General features: G+C 36.2%; 1 protein-coding gene across 22 annotated transcripts in view; it reads left to right on the forward strand.

Moving 5' to 3' along the window:
* Window positions 1-20,609, forward strand: part of AFDN (afadin, adherens junction formation factor) — a 121,630-nt gene that overhangs the window by 50,454 nt on the left and 50,567 nt on the right. For 11 of the 22 annotated variants that reach the window (XR_011697162.1, XM_071549443.1, XM_071549461.1 and 8 more), the window contains exons 9-17: window positions 1,285-1,329; window positions 4,943-5,037; window positions 5,805-6,067; window positions 7,684-7,753; window positions 9,861-9,976; window positions 14,626-14,687; window positions 15,567-15,772; window positions 19,444-19,464; window positions 20,205-20,350. Coding sequence is in view for 21 of the 22 variants with exons in the window: in XM_071549443.1 (XP_071405544.1) it covers window positions 1,285-1,329; window positions 4,943-5,037; window positions 5,805-6,067; window positions 7,684-7,753; window positions 9,861-9,976; window positions 14,626-14,687; window positions 15,567-15,772; window positions 19,444-19,464; window positions 20,205-20,350 (1,024 nt within the window). In the remaining variant the exon portion in view is untranslated. The remainder of the gene's footprint in view (window positions 1-1,284; window positions 1,330-4,942; window positions 5,038-5,804; window positions 6,068-7,683; window positions 7,754-9,860; window positions 9,977-14,625; window positions 14,688-15,566; window positions 15,773-19,443; window positions 19,465-20,204; window positions 20,351-20,609) is intronic. The other 11 variants (XM_071549448.1, XM_071549449.1, XM_071549456.1 and 8 more) reach the window with 3 other exon arrangements.

The raw sequence follows: 20,609 nt of genomic DNA on the forward strand, positions 1-20,609 counted from the left end.
GTCTCTATTAGCATGGTTGCAAGTATGAAGCTTTCAGTGTTTTAAAGACAAAATTAAATAATAATAATTCAATCTTCTGCTTCCTTTGGATTTTGGGGTTTAAAACTTGAAAATAAGTGAATAGTTTAGCATGTCATCTTGTGATTTGAGAAGGGAAACCGGAAGAGCACTGCTTAAATCTGATTTGTTTTGCATTCATAAGTACACTGTAGCATACCTGGCATTTGACAATTTCCCTACATGGAAAATAATATTTTTGAACAGGGCAGGAACATGAATTTTTAAATCAAACTTAGATGTTAAACATTTTTCAGCTTATATGAAACCTTCAAATCACTTGCAAGGCTGTTTTATTTTGGCATTGTTACAACTCCCTGGTCTGCACTGTAATTTACAATTAATTTTATGATCTAAGAACAGCCAGGAGAGATTGTGTGTAGCACAACAGCAGAAACAGCATATGCAACTTGTACTCTTAAGTTCTATTGTCTTCATGTCTAAAAATTTGGATATGGACTTTGATTTGTGATGATTTGGTTATATACAGCTCTTTTTCCTATTAAGTGTAACTTGGGTACACTCAGGTATTCAAGCAAATATTACAATCTGAAAGTCTGGTTGTTTACCTTTTGGGAAGCTAAGCTGGAAAGTGATGTTGAAACCTTTGATCAGAACTGTAAACAAAAGGTTAAATTCACAGTCATAGTGTGGGGTTTTTTGGTTGGATTTTTTAATCCGGATGAAATTAGCAGCGCACAGAAGGTATTACATGTATTACTGTCTTCTATACACTGAGGTTTGGTTTGCGTAAATATTTTGGGTTCTTTTAATACTTTGGATTGCTTGTGCTCTTTGTGGAGCATAGTTGCTTTAGTATTAAAATGTTGTGCTTGGGCAATGGAGCAAGACATCCATTAACTGAGGGAGGAAAAACAATCTGAAATGCCACAGGTGTCAGCTCTGCGTACTAAGCCTTCACACATTGCCTGTGGGACTGACCTGTTGTTCCTGGTTTTCTTCTAACAGCTTGTTGTCACTTTTCTAAACAATAAGGATTGTTTCATTCAGTAGCTTTGTAGTACTAAAATATTTATATTCTAGACAATTTCTGAAGTGGAACGAGTTTAATGAACTTCAAACTTATAAACTGAATAAGTGTTGTCTGGCTACAGTTTCACCCTTTCCTGTCGTTTCTTTTCTTGCCCTCCTCCGCATGTTCTGCATGGTATCTGTCCTGCTGGTGCTGCCTTCACCTGGGTCCTCTGCATGTGTTTCTAACCCCAGGGAGAAGGAATCACTTTGCCTACTACAACTATCACACTTACGAAGGTAACGCTGTATTTAATACTTTTCTCTCAGTAATCACTAAAAACTTCACTGACCATAAATCCTGTATTCCTTTTTGACAAATGAAAGACTATCTTGTTTATCTTAGGGTTTTTTTCCCAATGGACAGTTCTGTGAAGTAGTTATCTGTCTTGTCAGCTACCATTGAATTATTTGATCTGTGAACAAGCATCAAATAGATTATGAATGTGCTGTCATCCAAAGAGTTCAACCTTCCAACTATGATTAACAGCTGAATTTCATAGGGTGGTTTACAGTCAATGTTGTGGTAGGAAATACAGAGTTCTTTGATCCATCTGCCTGTAGAATTCATAGTTAAAAACTGGTTTCGGTAAATGGCATAGAACTTAACTGTGCTTTCCACTCTTTGACTGCGTTGTTGCAGTGGATGAAACTGGTGATGATTTTTGTGTGATATAGTTAGGACCACTGGTAAAGGGACTTTACTTTCTACTCTGTGATGTTCCATAGCACCCTTTGCTATTTTTATTGCCTGGTTTGTCTTGTTGCCCAACGTTAGTGGTGTATATCAAAGATTTAGCCACATTAGTTGGTGGAGTCTTGTTCAGTTTTATCTGTAGTTGAAATTGATCACCAAACCTGCAAATGATCCTGCATCTTTGAATCTCCATAGAGGTAAATGTGCAGGTATGTCCTGGTTTGGCTGAACAGATAGGAATACAAAGCCACTTTCTTCATCATGAAATGTCTACCAAAATAACTTTTCCTTTTCTTATTTTTTATTACCCTCTGTTGCCTCATTTCTTTTCTAGATTGCTTACAGTGACTATTCACTTCACTACATAGTGTTTTTTATAATACTACTGTTTGAAGTATGATGTTGTCTCGTAACTCCATAAATGAAGTCATGAAATCTGTTTGTATTGCCTCCTTAGCTAAGAGCAGCCTTTGTGGACTGTCATGGTTTGGGGAGTAGGGTCTTTGCCATAGGTATGCCAGCATCTGTGTCCTGCTGCAGAGTTATGAGGGATACATTCCAAACAACATTTAGGCGAGGTTTCAGCTGTTGAAAAACAGGAAATGCGACTTTTTACACTGCAGTATAACGCAACCTTCCTTCCCTCCTGCATCACTCCCCTAGAACAAAAAGGCCTTTCATTCTTTTTAGAATTTATAGTAATTATCCTCAAGGTTAAGAGACTCCTTACTGTAGAAATTGGCTTTTACTGGTGGTGTATTACATGTGCGTCCAAATAAGTTTTGAGTAACTCCTTAAATTTTTCTCATTTTTGTGGGAAGAAAAAGTAGCATTTGTATCCTAGTGCTGTGGTTCTAAAACAGGGATTTTACAATAGACACTTCACAGAAACAAAACAATCTAAATTTGCCTCAGGAGAAGCATTGTGATACTAAGATACGTTTCTTACACGAAAGCACGTTTTATGACCTACATCTCTATCAAGGATATACAGTGGTGTGAGGTAAAGGTTTCTTAGTAAAAATGTGGTGTTTATGGATTAGTCACAAGTGCTGAGCTCAGGAATGAGATCCAGAAGTTATCTTAAATAAACACTTGGAAACAATAATATTTTATAATGTATTTTGCAGGATATTCCAGAAATATATACAAAGATTTTAGAGGTGTTGGTTTCTTCTTTTTAAGGTGTTAAAAATGAAAAAATAGGAGGCAGTGGGAATTATGTTTAGTATAGGGGTGAAATCTCTAGACTGTAAAACCTGTTCTCTGATCTGTAAGTAAAGGTCTTAGGAGAAAGTGCCATAAGAAATTAAGCACAAAAAAGCCCTGGATAACTAGCCCTGACTTTTATGCCACTGACTTTTGTGACGTTCCAATATTTTTGCTTACTGAGTAAGGGTCACTGTCTCCAAACTGAGTCTTGTATCTTTTGGGTGCCAGTTTTACTAAACTGGGATGTGGGGAGGAGGAGGAAATACTTCACTTTTTGAGTCATAAATAAATAAATAAATAAACGAACTACTCTAAATTTTCATGTGCATGTTGTGCTGAGACATAATAAAAATTCATGGACTTTGGTATAAGCAGCCAAATGTATGCAGTAACCTATTACATGTCTGTGACATTGAAGATGCAACCATATAATTTCTGATTTAGCATTGCTAAGTACTAAAAACTGTACTCAATTCAAATAGCTGAAGATGATGCATTAGCATTACCTTTTTTAGGGTACAGTGATATTAAATGTATGCCTGTCTAGACTCAAATACAAGGATTTAATAAAAGACTTATCCTTGTACCTGAAAAATGTGTAGAGGAGTGAGTGCTCTTATGATTAGTACTTCTTTAGTGATGGATGACATACTAACGTTACGATAGTGATTCTGTGTTCAGTAACTTGATATTACTATGGTATCAGCACTTTGGTGTTTACATTACCAGTCTGTGGACTCCCTGGTGTCTTTATGTCCCAGTAACATCCCAACAACCCCAGGAGAAGCTTACGATTACCTTTTTGTGATTAAATGACTGACATTCTGATTCTAATAAACAGATTCTGGTAGTAATACTGGGATTTTGCAACTAGATTCATGGAGGTTCTGTTTATACTGACTTGCATTTAAAAATTTGAAGATGACTAATATCCTACTGCAAACAGTATCACTGTATATGGCATGGCTTTAATAACTTTCTGTAATGCTTTCTTGGGGATGACTTGAAATCATTTTTCATTTCCGCATTTGAGACCTACTTTGTCTTGCAGCCTCCCTTTTTTTACATCTTTACTTTTGAGAAGAGATGAGAGAGAAGTCAGAAGTGACAGTATTACTTCAGTACCTGATAGTATTTAAAGTTGTATGATTTTCTGGGAAGCAGGGAGGATTTATATGTAAGCCAAAACCCATTTGTGTTATCCTGTGAAGACACCAGCTAAATCATGTACATTTTAATGTCCAGTGTATCTTGTGAAATTTTGTTCTACTTAGGACGATATGAACTTCTGGAGGGAGTAGGAAGTTGAACTTTATTTTTTACCTCATTTTCAATGAGATGAAAATATAGGTCAATGGGGCAATAAAGATAAGGACAGAAGTGCTAAAGTCCTGTATATTAAGACTCAGGCTGCCATAAGTAAACATTTTGTAAGGTTCTCCTTTCATATAGCTGCAGTTTAGTATATAATGAATTGGAAACAGTTTGATACATGGACCAGTTGACTCCAGATATTGCTGATAGTATGTATTTCATAAGATCAATAAATTCCATCATTATAGAGATCTGCAGGTATTTTATTTTCTTCATATTTTAAACCCTGTCTGGTACACCCATATAAAATCTTGGAGTTCAATAAAAATTGTATTGTTTAAACTATTAAGTAGATAAGGTTTTTCAAAGTATGTTCAGAATAGTAGTCCTTGATTACTTTGTTCTTTGCACTTGTAGAAAACAGCTGCTCCCAGTAGGCTCTGTCTGCTTTCAGTGTTCTTGCATTACAATGAACAACTAAGTTCCCAATAAATCTTGAAAGGATGTCATTCAGTTATTTCTTTTTTGTGAACACTGCTATTCTGAATTAAATTGCAATAATGTAGAAGTATTGTGTGAATATTTGGACTTTAATAACTTGCAAATTGATATTTATTGCTTGCTGTACAGATGGTTCTGACTCCAGAGATAAGCCAAAGCTCTATCGTCTACAGTTAAGTGTCACTGAAGTTGGAACTGAAAAATTTGATGACAATTCTATTCAGGTATGGAAAAAAAGCAGACTCAGTTAACAGTACTGATCTGAGCTCTGGTGTGTTATGTGTAATTGTGGGAACTAGTAAAATACGCTGTAAAAACTCTTCAAAGCCAGAAGGGTAAAATACTGCTGCAATTTGGTATTCGTGGTCATGACTATCTGTCTTAATTTATGTCCTCTCTTGCTTCAAGAGAAGGGATTTACTATTTTAAGTAAGGTTTTTATTATTTAAGGTTTTTATTATTTAAAATGGGATTTTCTTTTTCCTACCTGGATCAAATGGTGTATATCAGTGTTATTGTAATTGCTTAATGGTTTTCAAATCCTAGTCTCAGTCCCTTTGAGGCAGAATTTCTTAAGTGTATAAAACAAGCATATTGGAATGAAGTTCGTGCCATGGAGTCTCTTTTAGCACCCTGGGTTCACGTCAGTGCAGTTAATTGACCTGTAATTACTTGCATTGTGAGATTTCACATCAAAACAGCAAGAGGAAGAAAACAGTCTGAGCAGTGTATGAACAAAAAAATTGAAAAACTGTTCATTAAGGGATTTCTGCTGCACATGTTTAATTAAATGTGTGTTTTATTATTCTTGGTGCAATGAAATGAAGTGAAACTCAGTGATTTTTAGTACTGCTCATCTGTGTTAAATGCATAAGCAAGCAAAGTTATATTACTAGTCTGTAAATAGGGTAAGGTGCAGCTCAGTCTCTTTATTTTAATTTCTGCTGCAGTATAGTTTAATTTATTCTGTGTTAATTAATTCTATTCCCAGTTATTTGGTCCCGGAATTCAGCCTCATCACTGTGACCTCACTAATATGGATGGAGTTGTTACTGTAACCCCGAGAAGCATTGATGCTGAAACCTACGTGGAAGGGCAGCGTATTTCAGAAACCACCATGCTGCAAAGTGGAATGAAGGTTCAGTTTGGGTCATCTCATGTATTTAAGTTTGTGGATCCTACTCAGGACCATATTATTTCCAAAAGAGCTACTGATGCAAGTCTTATGGTCAAAGGCCCAAGACACAAAACTGGGTGAGTAAAAATTGTTTTCTGCCTGCTGAGGTGAGGAGGGAAGAGAATGAGTGGGTTATAAATGGCCTGTGACTAGAGTGTGATTTAAAACCAACTATTCAAAACTCCTTTAAAGTGTTGAATATATCATTTTAATACTTGAGCTCCACCTTGTGATTTTATTTAGGATTAGCAACTGTCTTTTTCATTAGGAAGTATTCAGAGAAGTTTTCCTCGTGCTCACTTCTATGTTAAAAGCAGTGTAACGCCTTATTTTAATGTATTTCACAGTTTATCCAACCTTTAGGAAAAGTAATGAATTTGCTGAATGTTTTTAGAGTGCCTGGTTTTTGTTGTTTCTCAGATAATAACCTAAAATTCTACTAGAAGGGTTTAGAAATGAAGTAATCACAAAATGAAACTCTCAAGACAGGGAGCTAAATGTCTTAATATAGCAACCACTTTTTACAGTGTGATTACTTATGTTCTAGTTCCTGTGTTGCAAGGACTAACAGTTAGTTCAGAAGTCCACCTCATTTCTCTGTATTGTTGGTAGTTGCATAGTAAAAACACTGACTGTAGATTTAGTGCCTTGTAGAGATTCAGGTGTTTTCTTGAATGACTACAGAAATCACCAGAAGAAACAATCTTAAAATCAGTTTGTATAGCAGGGTGAAAACATAGTTTCAATCTTCTCTGGGTCCAAATGAGGCTCCTCTTGTTACTGTACACATTATTGTATAATGTGGTTTAGAAAAGAAACAAATTGGCTTGGATATGAGTGAGGGAAAGATACCTAAGAAAAGTACCTTATCTGCCAAGTTAATACAGATGTATACCTTAACCCTTACTGTTTTTCCCTACTTTTTTCATGTGGAAAGACACTGTATAATTGTTGTAGGACGTGTCTGCAGGAAGACCTCCAGCTGTCATATAATATGACTGCTTAAATCTTTAGTTCATTCTGCATCTACCTTGCAGATCAATAAATAAATGCTCTTGCAGGTTTACATAGTCAGCTGCCAAGCACTGTGTTACTGCAGAGCTTTATTTGGGCAGTAAAATCTGTGGCAGAAGGCTGCTGCAGCTTGAACAACCAATTATTTTGTAACATTTTTAGAATAAACTAATAGAAACACACATTACTATGATTTATGAATTATTTACATTATCAAGAATGTTGTCCATTTAGTACTGAAGAACTGAGCAAAAACTGGTAACAAGTTACTGTAGTGAATATAACACCATTAACATATTTTGTATGTATTTGTTTATGTGTATTTATATTTTCTAACTTGATAACTCTCAGGCACATGGTGTGACTCTTGGGGATGGTCCTATGCAGGGCCAGGAGTTGAACTTAGTGATCCTTGTGGGTCCCTTTCAACTCCACAAATTCTGTGATTCTCTGAAGATTAGCTAAGAATCTGTTTTTCCAAATGAAATAATCTGTAAAAATATTTTTAGGTTTTACTAATATAAAGAATCAATACAGTATTTAAAAAGTGAATACTAACTGGACTTACGGTATAACACTTGAATTTTAATTTACTAATTTTAGCTACTCTGTTCCTTGTTTGATAAATGTTTAACAATATAATTTCTAAAATGTACTTCAAGTGTTATCTTGCTTTTAGAGCTGTACAGGAAACCACATTTGATCTGGAGGGAGATGTTCACAGTGGAACAGCACTACCAGCGAGCAAGGTATCATATTATGACTAAATTAGCAATAAATAGTAACATATGTAAGTTAAATTAAAATACAACATCAGTAGTTCTTGGGAACGTGTGGCCAGTTCGTCAGTCTCCTCATCCATTTCTGTTGTGGATGCGCTCAGGTATTATGTGCATTATTTTTTTAGGTTTGGAGGTTTTTTCCCCAAGAATTCTTTTTTATTGACATTTGGCATGCATCCCCTGTCAAGAATAGTAACATTTTTTAGAAAGCGAAATTCCTCAAGCCTCTCACAGTTTCTCCCCAAACTGACACGTGCAGGTAGCGATTCATACTAAACTGATGTATCATTACCTTGTGTGTAGCATATGGCTATTGTCATCTGTGATGGGGTAAATAAATGTTTTATATAAAATGGAAATGGATGTTCAATTTTAATTTAACTAGGCTTTTAAAATTTAATGGATGTGACTTTAGACTTCAGTAGAGCTCCTGTACACGCATTGACTAAACAAACTGTCTCAGCAGTCACAATTATAAACATTTTATGAGGTGATAATCTTTGCTTGCTTTTTTTGCACTGTCTTTCTTTTACTAAGTTTTGTGCCAGAATTACAAACAAATAGAAGAGCAAACAGAGTAAAATGACAAAATAGTTAATGCCTTACTTGCTATGGTCACATGTCTCAGATGAAATGAGAGAGAGAGTGAATTATTTCAGCAGTATGAAATGTTGTAATCCTCCCAGAAATGTGTACTGTTTTATGTTTTATTACTACTGTCAGGAAGTTGTGAAATACTTGTAAATATTTAGTGATATTAATATGGCATTGTAGGTACTAAAAGTACTCTGATAGCTTTTGAATGTTTTTGTTAGTCTAGTTTTTTTTCTCGCCACAGGCCTTTGATTCAGTTTCTCTGCTTTCTTTGTAGCTTTGTGGTAGTGCTTGCTTTTATCTTGTGTGCATTCTTTACCTCCCTCTGTTAGGAGTTTGTTTAGTGACATTTTAGAAGGAAGAACAGAAACTCTGTAAACTGGTAAAATGTCTTAAAACTCAGAATAAGAGTTTCTGACATAATTGGGTATGACTTCCTATCCTTTTGATGCTCATTAGAAAAATACTAGGGGGCCTAGGGATTTTTGGAAAAAATTATTTTCTTTATTTCATAGTGGTGTACTGTTTGAGAATGTGTATGACATCTTGTTAAATCACTTATTTTCTAACAGTGCTCTCTTCTAAGTTTGCTTTTCTATTTGGAAAAGGGATAACAGTAACTTTAATGATAAAGTTTTCTGAGACATGGTGATGGAAAGTGAATCTCTGATTGGCATGTCAGTACTGAAAAAAATATTTTGTTAAAACTCTTGTTTTGAGGTGCACTTTTTGGCAGGTTTTCTTATGTCAAAGCAAACTATTTAGTCCTAGAAACATCCTATGAATTGCTGAAATACTATTTTACTTATGTCTTGTTTTCAGCTCTTTATTCTGAAAATAATTGCTGTGTGTTTTGGTGCATGTTTGTCCCCTTCCTGGTAGAATTTGTTGTAATTAGTAATCAAAAATTAAAAGCTTCATAATTAGGATTGTGGGGCACTGAAAGAAAACACATTAAACAGTACATTAAAAACATAACATAGTGTAAATTGCCACTTCTTGTCTTGGAAAATTTTGTACTGTGTAGCAGATCAGCCTCGCCTTAAGGTCAGGATAAATAATGTTACGGGTCAATAGTGTAAGCATTTGGAAGTATTGCAGAAGCAGGGTGGGGAAGCATGGACAGTTTTAAATCAGTAAATATGTTTCACTTTGTTTCTTACCTAAAGTTTTGATTACCAACTCATTCCTACTTCGTATTGTTAGCTATGAAGCTTCTAATTAAAGACATTTGAAAGTTTCATTACAAGTTCTTGCAGTGCATTAACAAAGAGCGGCTCCTCTCTGGCCATTTGTGGTCTGTTGAATTGCAAGCTGTGCTTCATTGTGGCGAAAACACCTGCTGAGCTGCTGGTCTCTGTGCTTTGCTCCTTTCTGTTTCCTCATCTCTTTTCAAGCCCCAAATTGACACTTCATTTTAGTAGTGCCAAGCTAATCCAGTGTTTGTGTGCTAAGCACCTGTCCTGCTGTTTTGAATTAGAGCACCAGCAGGCTTGACGGGGACAGGACATCATCAGCGTCCAGCACAGCCGAACGAGGAATGGTGAAGCCGATGATTAGAATAGAACAGCAGGATTACCGCAGACAGGAGAGCAGGTAGGAAATGTGCAACCCATTACTTCTGAGAATTGAAAAAACCAGGTAAGTTGTTCCAATAGCAAGCATTTTAATAGTAGAGGTGCGTTAAAGTGTTTTGAACAGCCTGGTTTTCCCCGTGGAGAATGAGATTTCCTTTGAGATCTTTATCCAAATAAAATGTAGGATTCATGTCCAAAAAAACCCTTCAAAATGCTTAACAGAATACTGATGTGAAGGATTACTTTATTATTTTCCTGATTTGTGGTTCTCCTTGTGAAGTCAGGTTGGTAGTCCTGTCACATCATTGTTGATTTGTGGTTAGGCATGCTGTGAAACGTTCTCAATAACAAAAGTATAAGTACTTGAAATTTTCATTTGCCAGGGGCAAGATGATGTGATTTACTCTGGAGAGTCAAATAACCAGGTCATTCTTATTTCTACTATAGTGTTGCAAGCAGGTGTGGACTCTCTGTCCTTGAAGATACTTAAAACCGGGGGGGGGACAAGATAGCGAGCAACTTGCTCTAGTTGACCCCATTTTGAGCAGGGAGATTGTCCAGATGATCTCTAGAGTTCCTGTCACACCTCAGTGAATCAGTGATTATGTGAATAGAATTTTTTCAGATATTTAGAAAAAATACAGGATTATACAGCTGTCTACATAAATCAGCTTTTAAATTTAGATGAACAGCTACGATAAATGGATGAAGGGTAAGGTAAATGTGCTGCAGGGTTAAAACGTGCAGTGATTCATGTTGTAATGCTTATATTATGAAGCTTTCAGATGGATTTATTATTCACTAGACAGAAAACAGAATTCAGAGATGAGAGTGGCAGGAAAAAATACAACCAAAAAAGGGCAGAAAATTGTGCTTCCACCTGAACTTGAATGTTCAAGTGTTTTGATGCAAGAGCGTCTTTTAAATACTTTCACTGGAGTTACAGTAGAATACAATTTGGCTGTACTCTGCCTGGGCATCTTGAGATACTTTATCAGAACTGCTTTTATTAAGTTTGCTCAATATTTAACTCTTCCTTATTGAATTACCGTTATTTTAATCGTAATTTTCCTCTCTCATAAAAGATGACCAAAACTTGCTGAAGTTTTTATAGCCAGGCAGTAGTTCTTGAGGCTTCTGCTGTTAATATTTCTTGAGCTGTCCATTTGTATGTGTATGAAGATGATTAAATTTCTGTGAAGAGGATTATCTTGTGCTATAGTTTTGTATTTCAAAAAGACGGAGCCGTCTCTGAGCTGCATTTTGGCTTAATTTTGTTGGTATTTTTGAAAAATTTCTTCTGAGAAGAGTACTCATTACTAGTCTTTGCAGTTTTTTTTCATCTTTGATTCCTGTGTGCACAAAATAGAGAGGCATCTAAATGACACCTAAATTTGTGATAATTACAACCATAGAAATCTATCACCAACACTGGAATTGATACTTTATTTTTTTATAGATCTTGTGTGTCTGTAGTATGTGATGTGTAATTACACTGTTAGTTATCTAAATACAGCAGTTCTATCATGCACTCTTTCTCAGATACATTCACTGTGTTGAGATTAACAAATTTGCAAAGTCAGGCTGTCAGATTAGGACTTGGCAAATTAGGCAATAAATTGCTCAAGTACACTGAATTCTTCCCCTTCGTGGATCTATCTTCTGGATCTTTAGTTACCTTTCCTCTGGGATACTCTGGTCTCATTTTGTGAACTGTAAGGACAGTAGTCATGAACTGCTATGTTAGTTTGAAGAATCAAAAAAACTTCACTAAGAAGTTCCAGGTTCTTGTTACTGTACAACTAATCCACCCCGTACTACCCCTTGTGCCTGGTTTTTGTGTATTCCTTGCTGCTGTTTAAAGGTGAAGAATAAGGCGAATAAGGTTTTCTTCCTGTAACTCACTGAATGGGTTGAAGACCAAAGATTAGAATGTGGCTGCTATGTTTTGTCTTTTCTAGAAAGAAAAATAATTGAGATCTGATACCATAACTTTAGTTTACTTATTGGGTATGGTTGTTCTGATTGAAATGTTATTCTTGAAAATAACATACAATGACTATTTTGTTAAAGATTGGTTGGAAATAAGAATGATGATATAAGTGGTGTTACCTGAGTGCAGACCTGATTCCTAATTCTAACATGCCTTACAAATTTTATACATAGGCTGGCTGAAACAATCCACAAGGATACTTTATTTTTATGCAGTTTATCAGAGACAATCCAGGAGAATACAGAAATACCTGGAGAGTGTATTGTTGTTTTTAGTGCAATTTGAAAGTGTAATATGACCTGACACTATATTAAGAGAGGAGGCAAGCCCTAATCAATATTTTATGGCCCTCCTAGACATAACCTAACTAGACTTTCAGACCGGTTTACCTCAAAGAATTTCATCACCATAGAGAGGCTTTATCTATAAAAGCAATAGCACAAAGACAATATATACTTAAAATATATCCCGTAACAAAGCAGGTTGAGCAGTTGCTATCACAGCAGAAGCACAGAGAATTATTTTAACTTAAGATTTCTAATTTACACAGTTTAATAAGAGAGTATTTCTTTTGTGTGTGCTTAGGGGCAGGCACAAGGTGGTACAGGGGGTTGGAACTAGATTATCTTCAAGGTCCTCTTCTAGCCCAGACCATTCTGTGATTCTGTGATTGGGTGAAGGGAACTCCTGTTAGGGTCGTTAAATAATGTACTTTGCTGCATCTGTTCCTAGACAACTAATTTACAGGTAAAACTGAAGTAACATTTTTTAAAAAGAGAACTTCATATTAATTTGTCTCTTAAAGCCATATTCCAAAATTCTGGATGCCATCTTACACTAATCATATCAGCTTGCATCACTCGTAACACATTGTCTCTCACTGTGTGGGAATCTTGTTTTCCTTCATTTGTACTGAAAGGGATCAATGTAATTTTGTTCTAAATAAATCTTCTGCTGAAATCTATCACTGGTTTCCTAGCTCATTTGTTAAAAGTATTTCCATGTCTTATTACCATTCCTATAATGACAGATTAGAAATTTCTCTGGAGTTGTCACTATAGTTCTATTTTATAATGCTCTGTATTAGTTACTATTCTGTGGAAATAATGAAGTTCTCAGTGAAGATGATGCTCTTTTGACAGTGTGGAGATAGTGAAAAATTAGTTCATTTTAAATTTATAGCAATAAAAGGAGATGAAATACTACAATTTGCACACCAGCTGAGTGCTTTTCGTAAAGAGAACATGCTGTCATGTTTGAAATGTAACTGAACTGGCAGAAATTTGTGTATGTATTGCCCTGCTGTGCCTGCTGTTCCTTAACTTTCAGCTCTCCAGAACCTGTATTTGCTGAACACTTCTTATAATAAGGTACTATCTAGATGGCATAACTGAGTTCTCTGCTGGTTTAAGGTTTTGTAAGCTTAAAAAATGCAAGCAACCAAACATCAAAACCCAAAGGTACCCCTAAATTTTTTATTCAATATGCTAAAATTTAATTTTCAATCTTTTTAGATCAGCCTTCAAAATTATATGGTAGATTTTTCCTACAGGAGGTAGCTGGATAAGGGCTTTCAGTGTCCTACCTCTGCTTTGTTGCAGAACTAATAATAATCAGGAGAATGAGGATTATATAATTATACTACATTCCTTTCTTTATCAGGGTTGCTGGGTAAAGTATTTGAAAGCTACCTATTGTGTTACATGTGGTTAAAAATGGTTATTGCATGAAAATAATGTTAAGATCTTACTTATTTCCCAAAAATAGGTGACCAGCTGCAGAGAAAAACTCAGTTAAGGTTTTTACTTAAGGGCAGAACAATAGGTTAGGTGTTAGGAAAAGGTTCCTCACCCAGGGGATGGTTGGGGACTGGAACAGGCTCCCCAGGGAAGTGGTCACAGCACCAAGCCTGACAGAGTTCAGGAATTGTTTGGACAATGCTGTTGGCCACATGGTGAGACTCCTGTGCAGGGCCAGGAGTTGGACTTCAGTGACTGATCTTGTGGGTCCCTTCCAACTCAGATGTTCTATAATTCTATGAAACACATGCTTAACCTTTTGCAGATACCAGAAAAATAAAATTTCTGCCAGTTTTCTACTCCGTAATTTCTCTTATGGATGCTGCTAAGAACTAGCACTGCAGTCAGTTCTAGTGAGGGCATAATTCTGGGGTTCATACAATGACCACTGTTTCTTAATGTAGCAATGGCCAGAAGAGGGCAGGGGCTAGATTTGACCTCTTTTTCCTCAAAAAGGGATAAATAGGTTGACCAAGTCCTCATCAGTTTTGAGGGCATTAAAAGCAGCAAAGTACATTTGTGGTAATCAAGCTGATGTTCCAGATAAAGCTTCATTCACTTTCTTTCATATGTCCATGAATAATTTGTTATTTGAATCCTGTCAATGGCAGGTGGCAAACTGATCCTGTAAGTCTGCTGTGCAGCACAGAAGAGGGTGTGCATTAGTATCACAGACTCCACAGTTCAAGTCTGTATTTTGATCTGTTGTATTGCTGGCAAATACATCTCGAATGATTCTGGAGGAAAGGTGAAAAAAGGATCATTTTGTGGAAGGATGTTGTGTCAACATTTGGAACAAGTGTATCTGTCATTTTACAGTGGAATTAATATCATCCATGTGGATTGTTTGTTTCAATTTTTCTGATCTTTCTTTAGATCTCAGGATACCCATGGACCAGAACTGATACTGCCTGCCAGTATTGAATTCAGGGAAAGCTGTGAGTAAATTGTGAAATTGTAACACTAAGCTGTTGACACCTTTTCTTAGGCTGTAATATTTCAATCAGTTTGAAAACTTAGGGGTAATTTAAGTAAATGTTAAAGAAAGTAATGCCTGTACAGATGATAGACAATCTCGATAGACAATTAGATCAATCTAATTGGTTTTGTTGGGAGGGTGAACAGACACTTCAGATGATGAGGCAGGTTCATGCATATATAAGTCTAATTGCATTTCAACTCTTCAGATACCCAAATAAAATGTGAAAAAAATGTTTAGCCCATCTACTCAATAGTACCCTTAATTAATTTTCTTCTGTGCAGTTCTTTATGCCTTGGATAATAGATTGCATCTTGGTCAAATTCCATTTTTTATAAAACCTGATTAGGCTAGCATTTTCATTTAGAATTTCTTTTTTTATTATCTTGGTCCCCAGGTTTCTAAGGCCTTAGGTCTAGTAGAAAGACATCATACCAGAGATTGTCCAGTCTTCAACTATTTGAAACTACATAGATTTGTGAGCAAGCAAATACTGATTTATCTTTCTTTAGTATGGAAGCTTTGTAGGAATAAAACGTACAAGAGCCATCTTGCATTTTCCTGTTCCCTTGAAGATGCAAATTTTCAGCAAAGAGATAGGAAACAGTAAGGAATGTTTCCCAATGATCAGATTTTCGAGCTTAATATGGAAGTGTGTTGTTAATGTGCCTAAGTAACTTTAGTACATAAACAACTTTGAGTTCAAATTCCTCTAAATTGCTCCCCTTTTCCTCCCCTCCAAAAAGAAATCATCTATTCCTCAAGTCATGAAATCATTTTATTTTGTTGTCTTTCTGCCTTTGACTTTACAATATGGTTTTTTCCTCTTTGTCTACAGCTGAAGATGCCTTCTTATCTGCTATTATAAACTACACAAATAGCTCGACAGTTCACTTTAAGCTGTCGCCTACGTATGTGTTGTATATGACATGTCGGTATGTATTGTCCAGCCAGTACAGACCTGACATCACTCCTGCTGAGCGTAGTCACAAAGTCATTGCAATAGTCAACAAGATGGTGAACATGATGGAAGGAGTGATACAGGTGAGTTACTCTGCAAAAATATATCAAGGGAATCACATATGTGTTGTTGGTAATCTAACAAACTACTTAGTCTTTTTCTTAGTGTGATCCTTAACAATAGTTGGTTAAACTGTAACACCTGCATTGGTTGCCCATGTGGAGGTTTGCTTTTATGTCAGTGGTAAGAAACTCTCACCTGAGCAATGTGGGAAGTTAGGGAGTGGCTGTTGCTGTGAAGATATGTTCTCTGACAAGAGGTGAATCTTCTCTACAAGGTAAGATCTTTGTAAACATTTCTGGCTGTGAACCCTTGTAGAACAAGTTGGATGGGCTTATTAAAGAATACTGTATAGATAGCACTTGTTTGTCCTGGTTGATGCTTGAAGTGAACATGCTAAAAAGAATCATGACTCTTTAATTTTGAACCTGTTATTTTCACAATTTTTGTAACCACAAAACTGGTAATAAAAATTGGACCTTTTGAATCAAGCTGACACAATTGTTCTGTAAAGAGAATTACAAGTTATCAAATGTTCCAACGTTTTATTTGTAGTCTAAAGGTATTGCTACTATACATGAAAGATTTCTACAGAGGCACAGGGTGAGTTCTGTTAGGTGTAGGAATGCAGGATAAGATCCACTGGGTTGTCTATGAAATTAGACAATACCTTACATTGTGTAACTGTTGATAAAGTGGAGTGATCATTTCCTCAAAAAGGAGTTCGTTCAGGTATTCTCACTAATTAATTAATTATTGTAGCTTCTTCATCTGCGGGTTTTTCTTAGAGGAGAAATTGAAATATGATGAAATAAATATTTCTATATTTATTGAAACAGGTGTGTTTGTTGCAAATAGTGCTGCCGGAGTAACTTCTATAGAGCAAGGACGCTGCTGTGCTGACTACTCTACAAGCATAACAAATGCGTCAGTCCTGCCTTAGAGAATTTATAATGCAAGTGTTACACAACAGGTTGATTAAGGAACAATAGGAAAGTAAGCAACAGGAGTGGCATGAAAGTCATAGCAAACCAAAGCTGTTCGACATTTTTTCACATTTTGGAAAGATTTAGTGGAATTTACAGCAGGGGGAATATTATCATTAGACAGCTCTGTAAACTTATACAACAAACTCACACCTTTTACAAGGAGGAATGGGAGAAAATGCCAGTGTTGAGGACATACTACAATATGAAAATAAAGATTAGTCTTTTGTGTACAGTCTGAAGCTGATCTGAGTCTGGAGTGCAGTTTGAATCTGAAGTGAAGAACTAGGACATTGCTTTGAATCTTCATGCCACAGTGGATATTAGAGAAAATTGAAATGGTATCAAAAATTAAATATTCAGACTCCTTTATTAAAAAAAAAATTCTGGATGTAGAAGAGAGGAGACTGTGGCTGTAGTGGAGAACATGAATGGGAAAGAGTCTGCACATAAGCAATTCAGCTGGGAGAATGGAAAGTAAACAGAGAAAGGGTAGGCTCCAATTATAAACTGGAAGTTACAGTTCTTAATCAGAGAAAATCACTCAGTTATTATAGTTAATGTATACTAGTAACTATGACCCAGAAGAGACTTCGAGTGACAGAGGTGGGTACAGTGGGAAAGCAGAGATAAAGTTCTCCATTCTTTGTGTTGAATGCCTAACCGTGTTGCTGTTAGAAGATACTAGAGGGGTGGACTGAAACATCAGATTGCTTTGAAAACAAATCAAAGCTAGAAAGTAGATTATCCTCTGAAAATGTTCATTTACAGCACTGAGAAGGGCTTCCCAAGTCACGTGAAGCCTTGTGATGGTTGAAAGCAAGTGTATTTTCTATAATCCTGCTAATACTATTACAAAACTGTTAAAACCAAGTGTTCGTCTGGACTGTCCTTTGTGAAAGGCCATTTCTACAGCCTTGTAACTCCCCAGTTGCAATGTAATCTCCAACGTAAATTTTAAGGAACACATCAGCAAGGAAGAGGTAGTTGTATTTGTGTTTTGTGGAAGATATTACATAGTTGCAAGAAATAACCCAAAAAGTCAGAGGTTACATAAGAACTGGGAGGAGGTTCTGTCAAATGTCATGGTAAACAAGCTGGAGGAAAGGGCGAAAATCACATGTGGCACAAAAGAGTAAAACTTCAATGAATTTCAAGATTGATCAGCTGGTGGCAAAGAAATGCATCGATTCTAATGACCAGGAAAATGGCTTTGACTTGGACCTGCTTTAGTGAAGTATAAACAGTATGAGCTAAGCTAGGTCAAATTACTTCATCTGAGGTGTAAAATAAGTTGTATTGATAGCTGTCACAGTTAAATTGCCATGTAATAAGTCATTGTATCACAGTAGCTTTTTTGTTTGTTTGGACTGTAAAGCATTCATGCACTGAAAAGGATGTGAGGGTGTGAGAGACAGAGAAAACAAATGGGAGGCATGGGGACAGAGGTGCCCTGAACAGAAATAGTGAGAAGATGCACAGAGTCTTGTACTGTACTGTGGGAGTAAAATAAATGGTTTACATCCTAATTTTGCTTGCCTAGATCAGAAAGTCTCTTGACGAAGTTACTCAAGAAGTACTTGATAACAAATTACATCTGTGACTTTCTGTAGTGTCTTTATTAGTGTATACATATGTTACAGATGACTTCATATGAGATAGGGATAAAATTGGGAGAAATCTATGAGAAGGCTTATTGCTTTCAATAAAAAAATAGGAATAGAAATTTAATTCATATAACAAAGCCATTTTTAGTCCTGATTTTTTCTCAAAGTCATTCTGTGGCATTTTTCATCCTTTCTAAATTTTAACATTCGTTTGTAGAAGCATCTCCTTTTGTTCTGTGCCAGCACATCTTCAATCAGCTCAGAGTGCTTTGGTTGGAAAGGGAAACAGAAATTTGGGGGTTTGAGCTATAACTAAAATTATAATAGTAATGGCAAATATCACCTCAGATATTTGTATCTAAGCTCACTGTGTTGCAGGTGGGGGAGAGTGGTCTGAATAGAAAGCCAAAAATAAAGTGCTCAGTTTTAAATAATCAGACAAATGTATCTATGGGTTTTTCCCCCCACCCCTTAAGTCAGTGTAGGTGTATATGTAAGAAACTTAGTGTGGTATTTCATTTGACTGTTTTGTTGTTTAAAGTGGTCCTTTTGTTCTTTAATTGAAAAGCCATTTATTAAATCTGTCCGAGTTGTTTTATGTATTTTGTTTGCTTTCAAATGTTGTTGGTTGGATTTGTTTTGTTTTGTTTTGGGTTTTTTTTAATGGGAGTTTTCTGTCTCTCTTCATGTGTGTTTGTATATTGTCTCCATTGCAGCAGTGTGGGCAAATAGCTCCCCGGATCTGTTACAGGGATGGCCAGTTTCCCCATTGCGTGCAAAAAGTTCTGTGGGGTTTCTGTGGCACACTGAGCATGGAATAACCAACTAGTTTGGGATGTCAGCTAGTACAGGGCATTCCTTGAGTGAATTGTGACACACTGGCACTCCAGTTCACAGCTGTTGTGCTACTAGTCCTATTAAAATAATCAGGTTGTTAAGAGGAGCTGAGTTGCATTCTCAGCTACTGATCAATGCATCTGTGTATATCTGTGAACATGTGTTGTACCTTCATATTTAGTGTTTGATTTCTAAAGCTTTCATGATTGTTCACAAGTTTCTTTCTTCTATTCTGTTTGATTTCCTTCGTCCGTTTTTCTCCAGGAGGTAGACCAGGTTGATCAGGTAGGATATATTGCTGGGAACTGATCCTAGCTATGTTGGCTTAGCTCAGTTTCTCATGCTGCTTCCATATCAAAATACAATACTCAAACAGCTGGACTTGAACGGTTCATAACACTCATTCAGCAACTGGAACATGCAGTACTAAAATCCTTTTTTGACTTGGCAACTTTTACGGCATTCCATAATTTCTGCTTAACGCACTTCAATGTGGATATGAAATGACCAAAGTCTTTTTCTTCCCTTTATTTTCTTTTTTTGTTGTTTGTGGTTCCTATTCTTTGGATTTCATCTGAGGTTGCCTGGCCTGGCATTTGTGGTCGGGAGATGGTGAGATAGATCAGTACTTGATACTGAATCACCTGGTGTCACAGCCAGTGAGTGCAGTATCAGCGTGGCAGTGGGCAGTAGTGAATATGCGCTTAAAAGTGCACAGATTACCAGATACTGCATTCCCATAAGCTCTTAACACCATATAGCTAGATGCTTACACAGTGGCTTTATTCATGTGGCTATTGGCAATTTATCCGATTTTCATGTGTTCAGTGAACATGTTAAAATTGAACTGAGTAGTTACAGCAATTGCAATATTACATGCAAACATTTTGCAAATATCTGGTATCTGAGAGATGTTTGGTGAAATGGGAAGAGGTACTGGTCTATCTTTTGGAGCCTTTTTAAGTGGCTGTGCTTTATTAGAGAACTATTTCCCTGTATTATTGCTTGCTTCTTTCCACTTGCAGAAACAGAAGAATATTGCTGGGGCACTTGCCTTTTGGATGGCAAATGCATCTGAATTACTGAATTTCATAAAACAAGACAGAGATCTCAGCCGAATTACTGTGGATGCGCAAGATGTTTTGGCACACTTGGTTCAAATGGCATTCAAGTAAGGTTTTCAAACTTAATATTTTACTTACTGTGTTCTGTGTTTCTGTGGTTTTTAGGAGAACTTCCCATTTTTGCCAAATTTTAGATACAGCAATAATGTCTCTTGTGTATTAGTAAATATCTGAGAGAACTTCTAAGAAAGGCTAAACTTAGTTTTTTTAGTCAGATACCTTGTTTTGTGAATATGGATCACTGATTTATGCAAGGAGTTTAATCTGTAAGCTGTTCTTGTGATAGTTGAGGCTGCCAATGAAAAT

The sequence above is a fragment of the Pithys albifrons genome, chromosome 2 (genome assembly GCF_047495875.1).
Source record: "Pithys albifrons albifrons isolate INPA30051 chromosome 2, PitAlb_v1, whole genome shotgun sequence".
Lineage (NCBI taxonomy): Eukaryota > Metazoa > Chordata > Aves > Passeriformes > Thamnophilidae > Pithys > Pithys albifrons.